This window comes from Bos indicus, chromosome 27 (genome assembly GCF_029378745.1).
Source record: "Bos indicus isolate NIAB-ARS_2022 breed Sahiwal x Tharparkar chromosome 27, NIAB-ARS_B.indTharparkar_mat_pri_1.0, whole genome shotgun sequence".
Classification (NCBI taxonomy): Eukaryota; Metazoa; Chordata; class Mammalia; order Artiodactyla; family Bovidae; genus Bos; species Bos indicus.
The window spans coordinates 19,425,132-19,449,877 of NC_091786.1; the positions used below are offsets into that span (position 1 = coordinate 19,425,132).

At 37.6% G+C, this 24,746-nt stretch overlaps 1 protein-coding gene across 1 annotated transcript; it reads left to right on the forward strand.

Moving 5' to 3' along the window:
* FGL1 (fibrinogen like 1) lies at positions 1–24,250 on the forward strand. The gene is made up of 8 exons (XM_070781601.1): positions 1–152; positions 6,761–6,840; positions 9,609–9,789; positions 15,004–15,163; positions 15,391–15,488; positions 19,104–19,192; positions 19,461–19,648; positions 23,896–24,250. Exons 2-8 carry the CDS (start codon positions 6,769–6,771, stop codon positions 24,053–24,055), a joined length of 948 nt encoding a protein of 315 aa, XP_070637702.1. The 5' UTR covers positions 1–152; positions 6,761–6,768; the 3' UTR covers positions 24,056–24,250.
* The last annotated feature ends 496 nt before the right edge of the window (positions 24,251–24,746 follow it).

A 24,746-nucleotide genomic window follows, 5' to 3' on the forward strand; every position in this document is an offset into this window, starting at 1 on the left:
TGGACTGAAGCCAGAATCAACATTGTCCGTTTTTCTAATCAAATAGTGGAGAAGCAATTACAAAGTCTGAGTGCAGATAGAGGAGCCTGGAAGGCAGAGCAACTGGACCTCGCCTAAGCTGTGTCTCTGACTCATTTCTGACTTTAGGCAAGGTATTTAACTTCTCAGCACTTTGACATAATTATAATAATGCTAGTTTGTTTCATAGGTACGATATTAAAACACAACTCAAGAAACAACTGTTGGCTCTTGAGAACGATGTTGATTAGATAGATGTCCGCTTCTGCGGCTTGGAAAAGAGATTAGAATTACATCTCTTTTCCATTCCTGATACATTTTGAATGAATTAGATGAGAACTTGATGTAAATAAAAAGATTGCAACTTTAAATACAAAATAGAAAACAAAATGGACCATGTTATAATTTTTACCTCAGAAGTAAAAACTCCAGATATGTTGTTCTTTATTTCTGTCTTTTGAAAGTCAAACTTACTTGGCTTTTTAAGGCTTTCATTGAGTATACACTCTTGAGATAAATAACAAAAATACCGTTATATTCCATTACCAGAAAAAAGAGGGGGAAAAAATAGGGGAAAATAACCCAAAGGGAGTCTCTAAGTCTATGTTAATGGGTAATTGTTTAACTGTTTTACATTAATATGAGACACATTAATATGTGTGAGCACTGCTGTCTGAGAATGCCAACTGATTAAATATGCTTCCTTCAATAACTTTTTCTTCTTTTTAATTTCTTCTATCTTGTATCCTTTCATAATAGCTCACTTAAAACATGCCATTTTTGAAATTTTACATGCTAGTAATGTATGTTTGTTTGGTGATTGTGTTTTTAAGACTTACATGTTAGCTATAAAACTTTATAGCCCTAAAGTTAATATTTTGCCTTTAATTTTAATTTACTATAATTAATTAACTTAAAAATGTTTATTGGGAAGAAATTAGACTTAACACTTTGAACAATTTGTATCAAATAATACAGTACATCAAAGGACCACCATTTGAAACTATTTCAATTTTACAATAATTTAAAGTTTTGAGACAGCCAAAGCAAAAGCATTGTAAAGTAAATACAACTAATTGTATAATGAAGAGTGAATAATCTGATAGCTTCACCACAAGCCAGATTTGCAAAACAGTAATGGTTACTATAATGAATGATGGAGATGAGAATTTCAAAGCAAGTTTCTTATACCTAAATACTTCTTCAATATTGTAGAATATGGGTGGGGTTACTAATGGAGGCACTAGGGAATTTTAGAGGTCTTAAGATAGTCTCAGGAATTATTCTAAAGATGATAAAAGTAATGTAATGACTGTTAAAATATATATAGCGTTTTAAAATGCCTTATTGTTTAAAGATCTGCCAGACTAGGGCTGCCTCCTTTCTCTGGGAAAGATCAGATTTGACTATTTTACTGTCAATGAGTTGGAAATTTCAGGAGACCAAGAGAAACCTGCCAAAGCTTTTCATTGGCCCTTTATTTTCTACAAAATCTAATACATTGCAATCTGTATATATGTTAAATAATTTCCCAGTATCTCCCAGAGCACTTTTAACACACACTTTTCCTTGCACAAGAGCCAGATTCAGATACAGATTTAAGAACATAATTTTTTCTATTAAAGTATAGTTAATGGTGCCTTCAAGTGTATAGCAAAGTGGTACGGTTCCTTGTGACTTCCCAAGTGGTTCAGTGATAAAGAATTCACCTGCCAATGCAGGAGGCGCCTGAGGTATGGATTCAATCTCTGGGTCCGAAAGATCACCTGGAGAAGGAAATGGCAGCCCGCTCCCAATATTCTTGCCTGGGAAATTCCATGGACAGAGGAGCCTGGCAGGCTACAGTCCATGAGGGCACAGAGTCGGACACAGCTTGGTGACTAAACAGCAACATAGTTCCCTGTGCTATATATTAGGTACTTGCTGTTTACCTATTTTATATGTATTGTGTTGTGTATACGTTAACCCCTAGCTCCTAATGTCCCTGCCCCTTTCCCCATTGGTAACCATAAGTGTTCTATGTCTGTGAGTCTGTTTCTGTTTGGTAAATAAATTCATTTGTGTCATTTTTTTTTAGATTCCACATATAAGTGATATCATATGGTATTTGTTTCTCTCTGTCTGACTTCAGTTCAACTTAATGTGATAATCTCCAGGTTTATCTGTGTTGCTGCAAATGGCATTATTTCATTCATTTTATGGCTGAGTAATATTCCATTATATATACACAGACACTGCATCTCCTTCATTCATCCATCTGTCCATGGACATTTAGGTTGCTTTCTAACTATACTTCAATTTGGGGGGAAAAAATAACAATTTTTAAAGCTCTCTTTTTAACCTAATTTATTCATTTCTGAAATAAAATACTTGATCCCACAAATATATAAGGGAATGTGATGAACCAAACAAAAATATAATACTTTCAACAGATAATATTAAAGTGAGAATGGCAAAAGTTTTCATAACTTAGTTCCTGATTCCTGAATATTTTATATGATAGCTGCTGGAAGTGAATTAAAGTAATGAAGATCTGGTTGCTATTTTATAAGAAAAATGAGATTACTTTTCCTACTGGAAAGAAAAAGGAAAAACCCCAATCAATAATCCATTCACTATATTGATTCTTTTCAGTCAGAAAAACAGTATGACTCACATTCATATGACTCACATTCACAAATGGTAGTACATTTTTAAAGCTTCTAAGTTAATGTGAATCTCCTTAGTAAGTCTGTTTTATTTCTTTAGGCAAATTATTTTCCCTCTCTGAACCTCAAATGTTTCCTCAAATGTTGATGACATTTGACCAGATGATCTCACTTCCTTTAATTATATTTTGACCGTGTGTTCTAGCCTCATGGGACAATACTTTCTACTTCTAAAATCTCTTTTATGTGTTTTAAAAGAACATTTTCTATTTTTTGTCTTTATTTTCTTTTGCTTGCTTATAATAAAACGATTATTCTTGCCTCTTTTTTTTGTATGATTATATGTAGAAGACTATTACACGTTAAGAAACCTCCATTATGTGGAGGGTTTTTTTGGTTTGGTTTGGTTTTACTTTTTGCTACTTAAACTTCATGGTAAATTTTAAAATTAAATAATAAGTGACCATAAGAGTACAAATGAGATTTTTTAAAAATAGCAGCATAACTGTTGTAATTTTGCTCAATAAATATATTTACTACCAACTGAAAATAAGAGTCAAACTAATAATTTATCATGAGATAGCTATGATAATGGCTTTAGCCCCATTGGCGAAGTGCAAGTCACTCAGTCGTGTCCAACTCTTTGGGACTCCATAGACTATACAGTCCATCAAATTCTCCAGGCCAGAATATTGGAGTGGGTAGCCTTCCCCTTCTCCAGGGAATCTTCCCAGTCCAGGGATCGAACCCAGGTCTCCCACATTGCAGGTAGATTCTTTACCAACTGAGCTGCCCATTAAGAGCCAAATTTTTAATATTCTAGGTATTAAGTTTTCCATTTTTTTTTTCCTTTGGGGATTTTATAAATCCAAATATCTCTTCTTAAAATAATTCTTTTTTAGCAGTTTTGTGAACTCTGCCATGTGCTTTTTGTCCTGTTGTTGACGTTGCATGCAAAGTGTTTTATCCTCTCTCTTTCTCCTCCACCTTGTCAATCCCTGTCTTTTCCATTTATCTTTACTCCTTTCCTAGTGGGGTTTTGTGAAAAAGAAAAAAAAAAAAAATGTATGTGTTCAATCCAACCCAAAGTCCCTAACTCCTTCTTAACACATATTTTCAAAATATACTTAGCTCGTTGTTTTCCCCCTGACAAGGATAAGCACAGGGGAGGAATTATGTCACTGGGAACAGACCAGTTTTATGCCAAGGAAATCACATTTTTCCCCGCTGGGAAAGATGTTCCCTCTTGGGAAACTCTAAACTTATATTGGAGTCACCGCAATTTCAGTTAGATGCTGGGATACAACAGTTACCAAGATGTGGCCTTTGCCTTCAAAAACCCTACCCTAAACAGAATCATGGACAAAGGGAAGCAGTTGGAGAGAGACATGTGAAAAGCCGACTAGATGATAATTCCATCACCTGGCACAGTGCCTGGACCATACGTAGCACGCAAGCGCACACTGTTCCCTGAGTGAGTGAATGCTTTATTGGTCTGTAAACATAGTGTGAGATCACAGTAGAGGAAGTAATTAATTTTGTCTTGAGAGTTCATCTGGAAAAATTTAGTTTTTATGTTTAACTACATATGGCTTCATGTATGCTAAATTTCTGTTGTCTTTCTTTCCATTTTAATATTTATTTTAATTTCTTCCCCCAAATATTGCCTTGATGAGGCAGCTATGTTATTTTCCCACAGCATGTGAGCCAGTGCTGAGCAGCTAGCTGATGATCAGGTAGCACTTGCTGGCCCCAGGATTCTCTAGGACTGCTTCTGGTTAGTGCTGCTGTCTCCTCTCCTGCCAGGCTGACCTAATGTTCCTTCACAGGAGCCAAAGGCTTCCTACCTGGAGGGCCCATGACCCCGAACCTGTATTCTGCATGGTCTTCCTTTCTATATACATATATGCCTGTTACACAAAGGGACGCAAGATGCACAGAGGTATAGAGGCCCTGCTCCTTGACCTTCTCCAGTGAAGATCATTCTCACTTCTAAAACACGACTATGACTTATCCGTTCCTAAGTCCTGTGCTTCGTGAAGGAACATTAGGTATTCAGTGACTTGACATCTCTGATCTATCCATTTGTAAGATGCAGATAATAATACTTGCCTTAGAGAATTATTTGAGGATGAAATAAGATGCTTAGAAAATGCATAGCCCAATATTGAAAATGGATAACCAACAAAAACCCATTGTATAGCACATGGAACTCTCCTCAATGTTATGTGCCAACCTGGATAGGAGGGGAGTTTAAGGGAGAATGGATACATGTATATGTGTGGCTGAGTCCCTTCACTGTTCACCTGAAACTATCACAACATTGTTAACTGGCTGTACCCCAATGCAAAATGTTTTTGGTGTTAAAAAATAAATAAAATTAGAAGAAAAAAAAAGTCTTTGGGTCAATGCATAGCACAATTCTAGGTATGTAATAAAAATATACATCAGCCAAAAGTAAAATTGTGTGAAGTAAAATTTTATGGTTTATCTAGGAGACTCTTTATTACTCTCTGTAATGTGCAAATTTCACATATTCTAAAAATTTACATTATATATAGTAATGTTTCCCAAGATGCTCATGCATGCTATTTGCCCCTGAATTTAAGTAATGCCCCTCTCGTACTGTAGCTGTTTTTTGTTGTTGTTGTTTTGTATGGCCCCACAAGGATTGAGAACTACCTATTTTGTTAAAATAGACTGGAAAAAATATGTCTATTAAATCCCTAAATCGTTGCTTCCCAAACTTTGCTGACCATTGGAAAAAGCTGCTAAGTCACTTCAGTCATGTCCGACTCTGTGTGACCCCATAGACGGCAGCCCACCAGGCTCCCCCATCCCTGGGATTCTCCAGGTAAGAACACTGGAGTGGGTTGCCATTTCCTTCTCCAATGCAGAAAAGTGAAAAGTGAAAGTGAAGTCGCTCAGCCGTGTCCGACTCTTAGCGACCCCATGGACTGCAGCCTACAGGCTCCTCCATCCATGGGATTTTCGAGGCAAGAGTACTGGAGTGGGGTGCCACTGCCTTCTCCTTGGAAAAAGCTGGCAGTCTTTTAAAAATTCTAAGGCCTGACTGCCACCTTTAGACATTAGACTCAATTCCTGGACATGGAAATGTTTTTAAAGCTCGTCAAGTGATCCCAATGGGCACCAAAGTTTAGGACCCACTTTTTTAATTACATAGAAACTCAGAAAGAGATACATGGAAAGGACCTGTGGTCATAGGTTTTATAAGGATAAAAATAGGCTGACAAATAAATAATTCAGTTGATTTCAGTTTTGTTTTTTTTTTTAGCAGCAACCATAGGTATAAAATTTCTTTGAATATTATGCAGATATTTCTGTCCTCTTAGGCTCCTGAGCTTCTAAAATTTATGAGAATTCACAACTGATGACATAGAGAAATTATTTTGAGGATGAGCAAAATTTTTCATCAAGACTCATGACTTCATGATTGATTTTAAGAATAATCTCAAGTGGTAAAATTAATTTTCTTCTACAACTTTAAAGAGAACTTCAGGTTTTATTTTATCTCATTAGCTGCCTACACATTAAAACATTAAGAAAAGCAATTCATATTACTTCCTATTTGTTGTAACTTTTTTTTTCCTTTTTCTCAAAATAAAAACAGGCTTCCCTGTACAAAATGAGTAACTAATCATTTAGCACTTATCACATGCCAGGGTATATGGAAAAATTAATATCAAAATGGCCATAGTCCTACAAAGTAAGAATCATGATGTCCATTTTACAGATCAGGAGCATTTTATAGTAAGCTGTGTGAGGTCACACCACTAGGAACTGACCAGCCAAAATATGGAACCAGGTCTTTGTGCTTAAAGAGTCTGTGCCTTTTCCACACTCCAGAGAACCATAGACCTGCCTCTATATTTGCAAACTGCTTCAATTCTCTACAAGATAACAGTGAGCATCCTTCTGTGGGGGGAAGCCTGGGAAAATCCGAGAATTTCCTTGGCAACTCACAGATTAGACTCGACCTAGAGCTGTGTCTGAGCTCCTGGATCACGTAGAGTCAAGCCAACACTGGTCTCATAAGAAATTCACAATAAGTTAAATTCTTTTTGTTCCTACAGTTCTTCCAATGGGAAAAATGGCGAAGATGTTTAGTTTCATCCTTGTCACCACTGCTCTGGTAATGGGCAGGGGAAGCTCGGTAAGCTTATTACAAAAACTATTATATTTTTAATTCCTGCTTTGATCTTAATTTTCTCTTGCAAAAAAACTGTAGTAACTTGTCACTGAAAAAACTAAGGAGGAAAACTAAAAAAGATTTGTGGAAGTACCTGCCACATAATAGGCATTATTAAGTGCTTTAAAATTTTTTTAGAGTAAAAAATCAGTATTTACACTGTCTTTTTGATTTACTGAGGTTATTTGGGTGGTTACATGGTATTAAGAATTTAAAAGCTCTTTCAGATTTACCTTGAGCTTTGTAATATTGGACACTGTCCATGTAAACTAAACAGATTATTTGAAAGTAATTGCAATGCACTTGTGCCTCCCTCCATGAATAAAAGTGTGAAAACACTCATTTACTCAAAGTTGTAGGAGAAAGAAAATCCCTAATTTTTTTAAAGATCTTTTTTTTCTTTGATGTGGACCATTTTTAAAGTCTTTATTGAATTTGTTACAATATCACTTCTGTTTTATGTTTTGGCTTTTTTGACCACCAGGCACGTAGGATCTTAGCTTCCCGACCAGGGATCAAACCTGCAACCCCTGGTTTAGAAGGTGAGATCCCAGCCACTGTACTCCAGGGAAGCTCCCCCACTAAGTTTTAAATAAGTTTACTAACACGGTATATATAGTCACATAAAAATTGAACATTCTTGCCCTGTAATCCTGTAGTCACTTTAAATTGTATAGTTCACTGTATTTAACAGTATCACAACCAATCTTCCACTGTTAGAAAGCAAGGCAGAATTCCAGATGCCCTAAAATGACTTTGCTGTTCATTTTTTAGACAGGTGTGACTGAGGGGGCTAAGCAAATAATTGGTTCAAACAGAATGAATCAAAGAGTGGTGAGGTGAAAGTTACAAAAATACAAAATAGCTTCTTTGGAGGTCCAGTGGTTGGGAATCTGCCTGCCAAAACAGGAGACAGGATTTCGATCCCTGATCCAGGAAGATACCACATGCTGAGAAGCAACTAAGCCCGTGTGCCACAGTTACTGAGCCTGTGCTCTAGAGCCCCGGAATCGCCACAACTGAAAGCTGCGTGCCCTAGGGCCGGTGCTCTGCAACAAGAGAAGCCGCAAGGAGAAGCCTTCACGCCACAACTAGAGAGTGGCCCCTGCTTGCCACGACTAAAGAAAGCCTGCACTCACCAACCGACAAAGACCTAGCACAGCCAGAAATAAAGAAAGAAATGAAAAGTTTTAAGAAAGAGAAATAGTACTTAGAGAAACAGCCAGGAGCGAGTCGGCGACTTGGTACTGGAGATTGGAGAGAGGGGGTCTCTATTCTCATTGCCACTCACTTGCTGTAAGACTTTCAGTTTTGAGGTTGAATTTGTTTTTACATTATAGTCCATAGTGAAAAAACGCACCTCTTTCTTTTTCTCAAATAGGATATCTACTGTTCAAACTGCCTAACAGAGTGCCCAGAACACAGTAGGTCCTCCAATTTATGGAAGAAATATATATAAGGTGCTTCCCTGGTAGCTCAGCTGGTAAAGAATCTGCCTGCAAAGCAGGAGACCTGGGTTCGATCCCTGGGTTGGGAAGATCCCCTGGAGGATTATGGAAGGAATACATATAAGGTAGCAGATAAAGATAGGAACAGAAAGTTATGTGAATATAAATTGAGAAATATACCTGACTAATTAAATGCCTATAAAAGGAAATAATATAAAAGTAGTATAAAGCACTTACATGTTAAGAATCGAAATTTCTCAGCAAACATTTGCATTTATCACAGGAGATCATGACATGAGCTGCAAACAGAGATGTCAAAGTAAAAATGGGAAAGTGGCAAAAATTTGTGTTTTGTCCTTTTTTTTCATGGTCCCCAAGTAACTCTCCCAGTGTTAAATACTTAAGAGCCTTTATTACAGCTTCTTGGTCTCAGTAGCTCTTCCCAGGAGACCCACCTCTGCAACTCCCCTTCCCAACTCACCGAATTTGCTTTATTTCTGGAGGAATCTGCTCAGTCAGATGCCACTTTAGAAAGGAACTGATAAACTCGTTCATGTGCAGCATTCTTGGGTTATTTGCCTTTGTTAAAGAAAGTAGCTGATTCAACTGAAAAACTCAGGCTTCTCCATCCCTTTTTTGAAGTCATTGAGGGAAAAACACTATACAAAGTTAAAGTGACTCCAGTCATATTTCTAGCAACAGGTAAATGGGTAAGATCCTCGGGGACAGGAGGAACTGAAGTAGCATCCTTTATAAAGATGGCCATGTGTCATCAGGTTATAAGCATTCAAATATATTTTTAAACATGTTAATACCAAAAGATCATTCAAAAGCCTCGTTTATTTTAGAAACTGCAACACTAGTCATGCATAAGGCACTTTCCTGTTAAGAAAGCACTCAGGAGAAGACATATTAAGATTGAGAGCAGGGACCTTGAACTGGATGTGAATCCAGACTCTTCTTGCCCACTGAGAATTTTTGAGCAACTTTACTCAAAGATGAGCTCTTTCCTGTCTCATGGAATTGTTATGAGGATCAAATGAAGCAGCGACTCTAAAGCTCTTAGCATGGTCATTTACATTATAGCATTTTTTAGTTCAAAAATTTCTTATTCTGGTAAGCCATAATTTCTTTTTCTTCAAATGCATGGTTTTCGGACCTCTAAACACTTCCTAGTTAGAATACTATTCTGAAATGGGAACTGGGGACAAAATTGAACCATACATTTAGCAACTCATTCCGGGGGCTTATTTTCTGTAAGACGATATGCACATTACTTTGCAGGCTCTGGAGAACTGCCTCCAGGAGCAGGCGCGGCTCAGAGCCCAAGTGTACCTGCTGGAGACCCGGGTCAAGCAGCAACAAGTCAAGATCTCGCAGCTTTTGCATGAGAAACAACTCCAGCTCCTTGATAAAGGAGAGGAGAATAGTGTCATTGACCTTGGAGGAAAGAGGCAATACGCAGGTCATAATTTATTTTTATTTCTTTTTCCTTAATTTTTTATTGGGGTATAGTTCATTTACATAATCTAATTTTCTTAAGTGTTTCAATAACTTAACATTGGGGTTTCCCTGGTGGTCCAGTGGTTAAGACTCCACTCTTCCAATGCAAGGGGCATGGGTCCCGTCCCTGGTCAGGGAAATAAAATCCCATATGCTGTGCAGCCTGGCCAAAAAAAATTTTTTTAAGCCAAAGCTTATTAAAAATAATAATAATAAAGATTTTTAAATAAAAAATTTATGACACAATGATAAGATAGATAATAAAAAGTGAAAGTCGCTCAGTCGTGTCTGACTCTCCATGGAATTCTCCAGGCCAGAATACTGGAGTGGGTAGCCTTTCCCTTCTCCAGGGGATCTTCCCAACCCAGCGATCGAACCTGGGTCTCCCACATTGCAGGCAGATTTTTTACCGACTGAACTATGAGGGGAGCCCCTAAGATGGATAATAGACATCCTGTGTGACTGTTTGGGGGTATAACAGCTAAAAGAAAATTCCAGAAGTCAGTAGATCTGTATTTAATATTCTTCACAGATGTTGTAAGCATGAAGGAGGAGAAGGAGGAATAAACTATGAAATACAAATCCAATTCAATTTTACTCTATTTTTCAGCATACAGGAAAACTACTGGAGAATCTATCAAGAGCAAAAAAAAAAAAAAACACTCAATAAACAAAATACATAATAAAACATAAATTCTAAGAAAATACATAATATATTTAGCGTAATATATAATGTATAAAATATATAAAAATTTGCTCACACCAAAGGGTATGTTTTTGGTCTCCTTAAATTTAAAAAAAGGTTAAATATTTATGTATATGATCCATAGAAATAAATTTCTTTTTTCTTATTTATAAGTTACTGTATTATTACTAAATCAATTATTTTCTGAATCCTAATTCATCTCATAGTAGGAAACACCTAATTACATACAACCTGGCAATTTTTGAAAACAATGCACAAATCACATGATTTTTATACAACATATAGTTAAATGTATTTTTTAAGCTTTTGGGTGTGATTGAATTATGTGCCTTTATTAAAAGATTAGTCTACCAAATTCACACTTATTGTTGACAATCAAAACAGCCTTTTAGCATCATCTGTTCGGCCAACATAACCACTAGTTTAACCATGGCCCCTTGTGCAGGAGCCCCCAGTATTTACGAGACAGTATCTCAAAAGGCAGTATGTGTAGCGTTTAGAGACTCCAAAGCCTGGGTTCAAAATCCAGTTGCACATGTTGCTAGAAGTGGCCTTTGAGCAAATTACTTGACCTCTTTGTGCCTCTAATTCCTCATCTGTAAAATGGGAGTGATAAGGATACCTATTTCTTTGGTGTAAAGATCAAATAAGTTAATAGATCTAATGAAATGCTTACAAAAGCATTTCTCATTTGGCTCAATGAATGCCAGCTCTCTACCTACATTATTATATCTTCTCTCCCTTACTTTCAGAGGAGAGAGCCCACCAATCCTCCGCACAGCAATATTGCAACTTCCTCTCTCTCCTCTAAATCTCATCTTATGTTGCCTGGGGCTGAGGATGGCATTCCTGGCATTTCCCAGCATGCTCTGTGGCATGTGGCTGAGCTCAGGCTGGCCTTCCTTCGAGTTTAGAATGTGGGGGTACTTAGTGCCTTTGGTTCTCAGTCACCATTCTGGGACAAAAGGAAAAAGTTCATTTGGCAGGCTGGCACGTCCCTTTGTGAAGCTTCAACAGTCGTGCTTCCAGCACGGTTTGCTTTATGCTTGAGCAGAGCGTATTCACCTCACCCAGTTTAGCACACTGTTTGTCAAACAGAGGGCAGGAAGCCTTGGCCTCACTCTAGCATTATGTAAGTATCCAAAAATTCTTTTTTAAACTCCCGTGAGCACAGATCTCTCTAACCCTCTACCCCTCTTCTGTCTATTCTCTGGGGTGGTTGAAATCGTAGTTTGAAATATCTAGTTAATATTTTAAACCCTCTATTGCTTGAACTTTCTATCAGAGTAAAAGTCACATTTTCCCAAAGCAGGCTCCTTAATCTATTTGCTGTAAGAAATTGAGCTAGTGGCATTTTTTTTTTCTTTGTTTGGGTTTTGTTTTTGTTTTTTTCAGTGGAAATCTTTCCTCTGAATCTTAAGTTCTGTTTGGCATTTTCCTCTGGGAAGATCAAAAAATTTTTAAAAACTTAAATTCAGAGTTGGCATAAAATAAGAACAAATAGAAAATGTTGGCTGAAAACTCCATATTCACAGAATTTTCCAGAGACAAATGTTATAGCTAATTATTCCCATATTTGCTTGGGAAATAGTCTGAACCTTGTGAGTCTTTACTATTCAGCTGTTTGGTAGGTGGTTAAATGTAAGCAAAGAGCTGTTTTCTTAACAAGCTTATACAGAGTGAAGTAAGAAAGAGAAAAATAAATATTGCATATTAACACATACATATGGAATCTAGAATAATGGTACTGATTAACCTATTTGCAGGGCAGGAATAGAGATACAGACATGGAGAAAAGACTTGTGGACCCAGCAGGGGGAAGAGAGGGTGGGACTAATTGAGAGAGAAGCATTGATATATACACTGCTGCTGCCACTGCTGCTGCTAAGTCGCTTCAGTCATGTCCGACTCTGTGCAACCCCATAGACAGCAGCCCACCAGGCTCCCCCGTCCCTGGGATTCTCCAGGCAAGAACACTGGAGTGGGTTGCCATTTCCTTCTCCAATGCAGAAAAGTGAAAAGTGAAAGTGAAGTCGCTCGGTCTTGTCTGACTCTTCGTGATCCCATGGACTGCAGCCTACCAGGCTCCTCTGTCTCTGGGATTTTCCAGGCAAGAGTACTGGAGTGGGGTGCCATTGTCTTCTCCAGATACATACCCTACCATGTGTAAAATAGCCAGTGGGAGGCCACTATAGTGCACAGGGTGCTCTGTGACAACCTGGGGGTGTGGGGCGGGCTAGAAGGGACGCTCAAGAGGGAGGGGATGCATGTGTACTTACGGTTGGATCACCTTGTTGTACAGCAGAAACCAACACAACATTGTAAAGCAATTATCCTCCAATTTAAAAAAAAAGTAAGTGGAAAAAAAAAATCTGCTTACTCTAATGAAAAATGCTGTGCAATGTACTTGACCACAAGATGTAAGCTTTTGAACAACCTTGAACTAATTTTAGATAATCATTTTCACATTGTTTTTCTTCTTGTTTAACTGCAAAACAGGATTAAAAAAAAATAATCCAGGATGTGGAAAAGAACACAGGGGCTTCTGAATCTCAAAAATAAATACATGATTAAGGCCTAACTCATTAGAAAAATGGACATCTCACCAAAGCAGTAGTAAATGATGGGTCTCAACCTGATGAGGGTTTTAGAAAGTGACTAAGGTTCTTTATTTTTGTTTCTCCTCTGATTCCTATTGCCTGTTCAATCTATTTAATGTGGGATATATTTTATTTGTAACAAAATTATAGACAATTTGGCATCAGAACAATGAAAATGAAGAAAGAACTTAATATGCTAAAAGAATGAAATTGTCAATCAGGGAAAGAAAATTTTCATTAGGTACAATTAAACATAAAACATTATATTAATTTCTGGTATATAATATAATGATATGATGTTTGTATATATTGTGAAATGATCACTACACTAAGTCCAGTTAACATCCATCACCATTTATAGTTACAGAATTGTAGAAAATACATTTTTTTAAAAAGGAGGAAACGAACAAAATAATAAGGGTAAAATTTGAAAGTTCGTGATGTTAAATTATAGTATTTTTTATTAAAGAAATACCCAATTGTGATTGGGTATCCTTGAAACTATCTCTTTACAGTGGCCATCAATTCAGCTACCCTAAAGCAGAGCTGCCTGGGCATCTAAACAATATCGAGTTCCTGTCTGCCATATGGGCTTCCACGGTGGCTCAGTGGTAAAGAATCCACCTGCAATGCAGGAGGATTGTGGGAAACAATCCATCTGCAGTGCAGACGCCAAGTTGATCCCTGGGTTGGGAAGATCCCCTGGCAGAGGGCACCGCAACCCACTCCAGTATTCTTGCCTGGGAGAATCCCATGGACAGGGGAGCCTGGTGGGCAACAGTTCATAGTATCCCACAGAGCTGGAGTTGACTGAAGTGATCTAGTACACACATATCAGCCGTATTCTCTAATTCAGCCCAGATCAGCCTAGATGAGACCAATGATTATTAATTTATCCCACCTTCACATGATTTACAGAGAAGGCAATGGCAACCCACTCCAGTACTCTTGCCTGGAAAATCCCATGGACGGAGGAGCCTGGTAGGCTGCAGTCCATGGGGTCTCAAAGAGTCGGACACAACTGAGCGACTTCACTTTCACTTTTCACTTCCCTGCATCGGAGAAGGAAATGGCAACCCACTCCAGTGTTCTTGCCTGGAGAATCCCAGGGACGGGGGAGTCTGGTGGGATGCTGTCTATGGGGTCACACAGAGTCGGACACGACTGAATCAACTTAGCAGCAGCAGCAGCACATGATTTAAGAAACAGATATTATTTTTTGGTGACAAATTGGTGGCTTCAGTGGTCAAAGAAATATCAGCGCAGAGAAGACCGCAGGGATGAAATAATAGAAACTTGCAGTTTTTAGCAAAAACATCTAAGAATGCATGGACTCTTCGAAATTTCAGTGGGTGAGTAAAAACTCTGGTGAGACTGGGAGGTTATAAGAATCTAACAAGATTACTATTTTGAGTTCATTTCCAGATGTTCAGAATGATTTATAATGCTGTAAATCAAGATAATCTGTATTAAATTGTTTGGTATTATATTTCTACTTTCATTTTAGTGCCATGAGAGAAAAAAGTTCTGTACTGTTTGATAAAATGTTTCACTTAAATATACTGTAATTAACTAAAACATAATTTCAGACTCTTCTAAAAAAATCAAAATGAGAAACCATATACCTATTTCACCATTTTATTTTTTTCATGATCATATCAAGAAGTCAGATGATAATTATATCATCTAGAAAAAAAGAACTTCCTAGTAGCCACTGGAAGATGTACAAGATGCAGTTTTAAACAGCTGATTATCTACATCATGTATTTATCTGTCTCCATTAGTATTGAGTAATCTCATTCAGAGGCTCCCTTTAAAAAAAAAAAAAAAGACACATGACAAATATTACATTACTTTGTTTTCCAAACAGATTGTTCAGAGATTTTCAATGACGGGTACAAGCAGAGTGGATTTTATAAAATCAAACCTCTCCAGAGCCCAGCAGAATTCTCTGTTTATTGTGACATGTCTGATGGAGGAGGATGGACTGTAATTCAGAGACGATCTGATGGCAGTGAAAACTTTAACAGGTGTGCTAATTATGATATAAGGATTTATTTGGAGTAGGAAATATGAGGTTTACCAAAGTTAAGCCTCTTTATTATACCTGAAGTGTATTAGAACTTCATTCTTTCTAAATAGAAGTACATTAGCTAATCAAGAAGATATTGTGGGTAGGGGTAAAAGTGTGCACCTTGGGTACTGCAAAGGTCCGTTTGGATTTTGCTAAAGTCAGCTTTCACTTTCATTTTTTTAGAGACTGGAGTGACTATGAAAATGGCTTTGGAAATTTTGTCCAAAAAAATGGTGAATATTGGTTGGGTAATAGAAATCTTCACTTATTGACCACACAAGGTAAGGTTTACCTCATACCAAATTCACTGGAAATACAAAAAGGGAACACAACTGTTTTTCTCTAAATCCTAGAACAAATTCAGTAACTACTATGATTTGCAGATGGCCAATAATCCCTTTTGGGAAATAATCTCCTTTGTAAAAGGTGGCTGCTTAGACCTAGGTTGTGGGAGAGATATTTCTCACATACATTTTTTCTGTTTCTGGGAAGGAAATCTACTGTCATAATCATTCTTTTAAATGACTTGTGTGACTCAAAACATATATATTGTATGCATAACAAGCCACTTATGAATTTAGTGACTTAAAACAACAACTCTTTATTATTTCTCACAAATATACAGGGCAGCTGGGTGGTTTTGCTCCTTAGGGCTGGGCTCTGCTGATCTCGCTGGGCTTGCTCATGAGCTGGTGACCAGCTTCCTCATCAGTGGGAGGCTGGCTGTCCAGCTCACTCCACATGGTCCGTCATCTTCCAGCTGGCTAGCCTGGACTTGTTCTTGAAGCAGAAGCAGAGTTCTAAGAAAGAGAATGAAAGCACATAACTAACTTGAGACCTAGACTCAGTAATGGCACACAGTCACTTACACTGCCTTCTGTTTTGGTGAAAGCAAGTCACAGGACCAGCTCAGATGTAAGGAGAAAGGAAATAGGCTTAATGGGAGGACTTAAAGTCCCATTGCAAAGGGAAAGGTGAAGAATTGAGGAATTATGGCTGTTTTTGGAATCAAATACCAAAGAATATAAATGTTCTTATTCCCATCCCCTTGCAAATCTTAAGTTGAAAAACTTGCAAGATACAACAAAACTGGAAGAGATTTCAACCTACCACCTAGATTTTACATTAACATTTTAATCCTGTAACTTTTCATCTATCCATCCATTGATCCATTTCTTTGACATTTCCAAGTATATTGCAGACATCTGTATCATTCCCTCTATCTGCTTTTGCATGGATGTCTTTCACTGGAGTTTGACATTTGTTTAAAGTATCACTAGCTTAATATTTTCCAAGCTTCCCTTTTCCATGTTCTTTTGCTCCAGTCCTTTATCTTCCTTACCTCACTTTCTACCTGAGATTGTAGTCAGTTCCACTCAAATCTGATTCTTAATGTTTCATAAAAGACAATTGTATTGCTCAAGAAAGCATGTTAAATCACACTGGCAAGGCACTAATTGTAAGAGCAAGGTTTATTCATTCCAAACAAGTTAAGGAAAGTGATTTGTGTGTCTATATTCATAATAGTATTATAGAGATCTTGGAAACACCCCAGGATAGTAACTTAGAGAGGATGGATAATCCTAGAAATCTTAAGCTTTCTTTGTACATTCTTCTTATGATCAGTGTTCTCTAAATTTCAAAGTATTTATTATCCTACTTGTGTTTTATGATAGATATATAACATTTATCATACCAATTCCTGTTTCTTTTACATATTAATATGCATCTGGTTTTTCATTGAAACTATGAAAACCCCAAGAAGTAACCCTTGGATCCTTCTAAACATACAGAATTTAAACTTATTAATTAATAATAGTGAAGGACAGGGAAGCCTGGTATGCTGCAGTCCATGGGGTGGCAAAGAGTCAGACATGACTGAGCAACTAAACAACAACAAATATTATTAATTAACTATTTTAAAAATAAATATTATTTTTCAAATTATTATTAAGTATTTATTTGTCCAGATGCACTTTGGCAACATATCTGCTTCACATTTTCATTGGTATTTCAGGCTGGCTACTCTCATGGTGGCAAAAATGTATTTATCAGTTCCAGGGATCACAACTGCATAGAACATCATCCCAAGGAAAAAGAGTGACTTTCTCCCTACATTTCTTTTCTTTCCTTTTTATTTAAAAACAAAAAAATATTGTGGCTGTACCACAATATCCCCCATGTTCGGCATGAGGGATCTTAGTTCCCAGACCAGGGATAGAACTCATGCCCTGTGCAGTGAAAGCACAGAATCTTAACCACTAGACTGCCAGAGAAGTCCCCCTGCATTTCTTAATTATGAGAACATTTAAAGCTAAGGAGTTGCCTCTTTAAAATAACTTTATCCCCATTATATAAATTTTGGCTGGAAGTGTTTGCAGTAAAGCTAATTTAGAAATGATCCAAAATTGAATTTTTATTTACTCGTGGACTAAAGAGATATTTAGATGGTTACCTAAAAGTCTAAACCTCTTCTATAATGCAAAGTACTTTTTAGGAGCATTGATTTAGCCTTTATTTCTGCTCTAGTCCACTTCACAGTCTTAGCTCACATAACATTTACTACCTTTTGATCAGATTAAAGCGGCCTCTTCCTTGAAATCCCACTTTAGAGAGCTCCATGAGCCAAGGAATCTATGGGGCCAGAGAGTCTCCTAGACTCACTCTGGCGATATAGAGTCCAGCATTCTCTACTGAAGAAGCCTTGACTTTGTCTCCAGGACCTATTCATGCCTCTTCTTCATCTGTCCCCCTGTAGGAAAATTGTACATCTGATGTGTGCACCCCTAAGTCTGAGGGGAAGTAAAGAAACGGCTTTTATTTTGGATGTCAACAGAGCTTGGTGTGCAGTCTGGAATGTCCATAAGTGTGGGCAAGGCCCTTTGCTCTGTGTGATGGAGACTGGGGTGGGACAAGAGAGCAGGCTGACCATGGGCCAGGTCTGCATGACCTGCTGCTATGTTCCAGCTTAGAACTAGGAAGAGGCTAAGACTCTGAATTCAGACCTGATCTTACTAGTCATTGTGAAATTTTATTTATCAAAGTAGAAGGATTGAATACAAATATATTATCTGACTGTCAGTTTGATTTATAACTTTTTATGTTTCTAACAATAGTTCTGTTTCTGAAAGAGTAGTCTTTGTTATTTGCAAATGATGAGATAATGAAGAAAAGCTGATTACTTGATGGTATCAACTATTTCAGTCATTATTTAATGTTGAAGATCAACATCCTTACCAAAAGTAAGAAAAAAAAGTCAGCTTTTAAACTTCACAAAACTTCTGTTTATTCACTGTTAGATTTCTTAATCTATGTACTGAAAAATGACTTGCTTTCTGTTCTTCTTTGCCAAGTGAACTACACTGGCTCTTATCTATAATAGATCTAGTAGAAATGTTCTACCTTTAATATTACATTCCTAACTTTTTCCAAGTAAAATACACAATAAAACATGCATACTGTAAATACAATGGAGTCACTGTTTATTCTTTGAAAGCTGCCTCATGGTAGAAGGAAATGGTCTAAGTAAAATAGAGCCACAAACTGTTTTTAAGCCTCAGTAAGGACTGATGCTAAAGCTGAAACTCCAGTACTTTGGCCACCTCATGCAAAGAGTTGACTCATTGGAAAAGACTCTAATGCTGGGAGGGATTGGGGGCAGGAGGAGAAGGGGACGACAGAGGATGAGATGGCTGGATGGCATCACTGACTTGATGGACATGAGTCTGAGTGAACTCCGGGTGTTGGTGATGGACAGGGAGGCCTGGCGTGCTGCGATTCATGGGGTCGCAAAGAGTCAGACACGACTGAGCGACTGAACTGAACTGAACTGAAGTAAATGTCATCTCATACATTAAAAAAAAAAACCTACAATTTCTGTTTTTTCCCTTTCCTAGGAGATTACACATTAAAAATCGACCTTGCAGATTTTGAGAAAAATAGCCGTTATGCTCAATATAAAAATTTCAAAGTTGGAGATGAAAAGGTACTAACATTTTCAAATACATATCACCACAAATTAATGTGTAAAACATACAATATAAAACCCAAAGTCAGGGGAAACAAAAATCTGTGATAGAGCCTGATCTTTTATTTATTACATAAGCCTGTTTTTAAAATAGTAATAGAGAAACCCAGGTGGGCTACACTCCATGGGGTCACAAGGAGTCAGACACTACTGAGTGACTGAACACACACATACACATACACAAAATAGTAACAACTGATCATGGAAATCGCCTCTTTTTCTTTAGAATTCCTATGATTTACATATTGGGGAATATTCTGGAACCGCTGGAGACTCCCTTACTGGAAATTTTCATCCTGAAGTGCAATGGTGGGCCAGTCACCAAAGAATGAAATTCAGCACGTGGGACAGAGACAACGACAACTACGAAGGGAACTGTGCGAAAGAGGATCAGTCTGGCTGGTGGTTTAACAGGTTTGATGTTTCTTAAACACAGTTGCAATTGCATTGATGATATCTGACTGCTGCTGCTGCTGCTAAGTCGCTTCAGTCATGTCCGACTCTGTGTGACCCCATAGACGGCACCTCACCAGGCTCCCCCGTCCCTGGGATTCTCCAGGCAAGAACACTGGAGTGGGTTGCCATTTCCTTCTCCAATGCATGAAAGTGAAAAGTGAAAGTGAAGTTGCTCAGTCGTGTCCAACTCTTAGCGACCCCATGGACTTCAGCCTACCAAGCTCCTCCGTCCATGAGACTTTCCAGGCAAGAGTACTGGAGTGGGTTGCCATTGTCTTCTCCAGATATCTGACTGGTGGGCATTAATTAAAACGTATGCAGGAGTGTTGGTCTGCTTTGTAATACTGGTATTATTAAGTAATCATCCTTATTAGAATCTTTCAGTAATGAAGTAGCTTTGAGGATTTGTTCACTGTGTACCTTAGTCAAGCTTGAAAGATACGTCATAGAGAAAAATCAAACTACTGCTTTCATAAAAATTGTTTGCAAATGGAGTTACGGGTGAGTTATCATAGTGGGTCACAAATTGACGCAAAGAAATACAGAGCATTTTCGACATTCTAATAACCAGGTAGCTCTTCACCTTCTCCTAGCATGTTATTATAAATTTTTCTGTGTAATACTGTTTTACATTTACTGTGACTTTTTAAAAATCATTCAACCCAAGCTCCTCTCAATGCATAAATTTCCTCTAACATTCCTGAAACCTAATTCTATCTTCTGGTTGAATACTCCAATGTTCCTTTATCAGCAAATTCATTCCATTTTTGATTGTACTAAATCAGTTTTTCTTTTTTTAATCTTTTTTTGTGTATTGAAAATTTTATGGGGGTGCTGCACTGTGGGGCCTGTAGGATCTTAGTTCCCTGACCAGGGACTGAGCCCAGGCCCCCAGCACTGGAAGCACAGAGTTTTAACCACTGAACCACCAGGGAAGTCCGCTATGTCAGCTTTTCTTCATTTTCTTGTATTAACCTGAAATCTTGCTTCTTATTACTTTGTCAGTTTTTTTCCTCAGTAGTTACAGAGTAACTGTATTCTTTTTCAACATAACTCTTCGGGTCTGGGTAAGAAAATATTTACTGTGCTCCTCGACGTTTTCTCTTCTTTAACTATTCATTAACATTTCATTCCTTTAACTATTCTTCACCCAGGATGATTTCCAGACAGTACCTTTTGTTGTCATCACAAAGTTAAGGCAGGAATGGAAAAATTCAGTCATTCTTTAAAATAACCTGATAAGCCCACTATGTCTACAAAGCAGTTGTGTTCAACAGTTACGCCATACATGGGCTTTTTTTTTTTTTTCTTTAGTACATGGCCTTTGAACATCTCCTTTTGTCTTTAGAAGACAAAATATCTGGACACTTAAACATTCCATTACAGAATCCTTCGTGAGTATGTCTGGAGTGCTGAGTTTTCCGTGTAATTGAGGACTAATCATTTAAATTCCACAATCTAAATTTTAACATTTTTTCATTACGTAAATACTTTTTAAGTATTTACATAAAGAATCCTCCATCTTTTTAAGTGGAGGTATACCAGACATAGATCTATTTTCTATAAAATCATGAGAATCCTCCTTATGAACATCTTGAGTTATTATGATGTGCTGATTTTAGAGTCATAAATTCTATGGAGGTACAGTTAGCTGTATATAGTGTGGAATATCAAATTGAATATATAAACACTATTTTATCTGGATTTTGCTTTTTTCAAAGTTTGAGTCCATTTAAATTTTGGTCATTTGTAAAGGAAGTGGAACATACACAGCAGTGAGAGGGGAGAGAAAACCAAAGTTATCTTTCCTACTTAACAGATCAAACAAAGGTGGTGACGATCTTTTTCCCTTATGGTTTTCTCGTTCTCTTTAAAACTGTATTTATCACCTTCTCTTTATCCTCCTTTTTCTTCCCCTTTCCCTCTAAGTTAGCATTATGTAAGAGTTATCAACATTATGTAAAACTTGTCTATAATTCACAAAGTCTCAAGCACCCCTTAATGTAACAGAATTCCATACATGGAAATAACAACCACATTGGTTAATATTAGCAGATCAAAACCAAGTACCCACCCAATTAAATGATAAGTGGCACACAGTTCAACGTGGAATAATAAATGATTTACTTGACTTTAAAGATAGGAGTTCAGGGAAGACAAAGAAAGGCAATTCAGTTGCTGGAGCCACCCAAGGAAGCTCCATTATCCTTGGAGTCAAATGAAATCATGCAGGTGGAAAGTCAGAAAAGCTGAAGAGAAAGCCAACTGTTCCAGCAGCTCAGTGCTACTTCTTCCATGCCTGCCTCTGCTATGGTTTAACTCCATCATCCTCTTCCTCCTTATTCTTGTTTTGTTCTTATTTTTCTCCTGTCCCATAGTTCTTCCAATTTACATAAACTCTTGGCATTTCTAAGTTTTACCCACCTACTAGGCATTCCTTCTCATCATAGCAAACCAATCACTGAGCGTTGCGTTGATGTCTTCTCTTCTTTACCAATGTAGCATCTCATGTGTGTGCACAAGGCTACTTCTTCACCAAGGGAGCCCCAACAATCTCCCAACCTAGCCTCAAGTCCAGGCTGTTCTAGAACCTGAAAGATGCTGGGAAAAAGTGGTCTTAGAATTGCTAAGGTTTGCTATGTTGACCAGAGTCAGCTTCCTAACAGGATTCAAATCACAGACTAAATAGAAAAATATTAATATATATAGTAGATATCTCTAGGAAGATAGAATATGTCAAAATATGTATTTGGGAGGCTCAGTCTAGAGTATTTTCTCTTTTGCCATTACTTTCCATGCAGTTTTAAAAACATAACAGGCTCTTAACACTTGAAGATTTAGCATACATGGTTTTGATTAGTTACATCAATTTAAATTAGGAGGACTGTGGGGACAATTAGCAGGAAAGAATTATGAGGGCTTGTAAGTGAGGCTAGTCAACCACTCAACATTGACGGGTAAATTACATGCTTACTTTGACTCAGTAATTCAGGCACTTTCCATAGATTTTTAGAACTATTCTTTTGCATGTTCCTCTATGTCCCAGTGTCTGAAATCTTTTCATTGGTTGTAGCAATAAAGAAATATATAGTAACTAATTTAATAACAGTACCCAGAAAATTATCGCCTACTCTTCGTTTAGCCATATTAGGAGCAAAATGTACAGATCCCAAAGAGGAAGGGGGACATTTTAAGATTTATGATAACCTAACCAGTGTATCTTGGTTGGAACAATATAGGTAAAAATAATAAACTCCGCAATTAAGACAGATGATCATTAGTTGATACTAGAAAACTTTAAATCATGGTTTGGGTTTTGTTTCTTTACCCCTTTGAGGTTAAAATAATTGATATACTGGTGACTCAAGAGGGAGGAAGGGAATTGAAATTATGAAAGCTAAGTCTTGGCAGCAGATGGATGAACATTTTAAGTGTAAATTATACAGGGAAGCTGGCAAATGGAGCAGCGCACTACACCCATACCACTCTGGCTAAGGCTCAGGCTTACCAGGTCATGCTTTTGTTTGCTTGTTTTTCTTTCTTCCTTCCTTCCTGCCTCTCTCTCTCCCTCTCTCATTTCCTTCCTTTCTTTCTCATTTAAAGTCTGTTAAGAACAGAGCTACTTTTTTTTTTTAATCAATATAAGTGGGACTTCATAGTGGTCCAGAGGCTAAGACTTCGCACTCCCAATGCAGGGGGCCCTGGGTTTGGTCTCTGGTCAGGGAACTAGATCCCACATGCTGCAAGAGTGGGGTTTTGCATTGCTGCAATGACAATCAAAGATTCTGCATGTTGAAACTAAGATCAGGTGCAGCCAGATATAAATAAATAAATACTCTATAAGTGGCCTGGGTTTTATCCTGAGAGTTGTTATGGTACTAAAACCCACCAGTTTAAAATACTCATGTTGTAGAAATCTCTTGGCTTTTGGAAACTGCTAAATATTCTCTTATCCAAAAACAGCACAGGAAATTCCCTGGCAGTCCAATGGTTAGGCCTCTGTGCAATCACTCCCAAGGGCACGGGTTCAGTCCCTGGTTGGGGAATTAAAATCCCATAAGCCACAAGGGATAGCCCCCCCTCAAAAAAAGAAAACATGGCAGAATTCATAGTTAAAATATTTTCAGCCATTTGATCACAGAATAAGGGTTTCAAAGGATATTTTTCTAGTCTGATTGCTTCGTGTTTATTTTTCCTCCCACTAGGTGTCACTCTGCAAACCTGAATGGCTTCTACCACAAGGGTCCCTACACCGCTAAAACGGACAATGGGATTGTCTGGCACACCTGGCATGGATGGTGGTATTCCTTGAAATCTGTGGTTATGAAAATTAGGCCAAATGATTTCATTCCAAATATTGTTTAATTGTCCCTGCTGGAGTTTCAGTTCTGCAGTTTATCTTGGTTTAAGTGATTTGAAAAATGTAGCAAATCTGAATATTCACATGTATGATGATGGCAATTGTTATGTGCACTACTTTTCTTTCTCACTTTTCTTACTTCAGGTACTTTCCATACAGCAAATATGTGATACTTACCAAATAAATGTAGATTATATTAATATCTATTGAATTGCTGTGTGCAAAGGGCTCTGATAAGAGATGATGAGCAAAATATAAAATCATACAGTATATACATGACTTGGGAGACAACATAGCATAGATATATAATAAATTACATACGAATACAGTTTAAAAAATACATGAAAAAAGTTTAGGAAATGATGGATGGCCAAATCAGCTGCCTGGATGGTAAATATTATGAGTTAGCAATGAACTCAGGTGTCTCACTGCACATTAGAACCTTAAAATACAACCCAGGATCTTAATCACTATGGAACACTCTCTCATATTTTTCAGATGTTTATGTAGACTATACGCTTCTTTCAGAATCCTCATTTTAATTCTTTTATCAATCTTGTAAGGCATTACTGTTGCTGTTGTTTAGTTGCCAAGTTATGTCCGACTCTTTGTGACCCTATGGGCTGTAACCCACCAGGCTCCTCTGTCCATAGGGTTACCCAGGCAAGAATACTGGAGTGGGTTGCCATTCCCTTC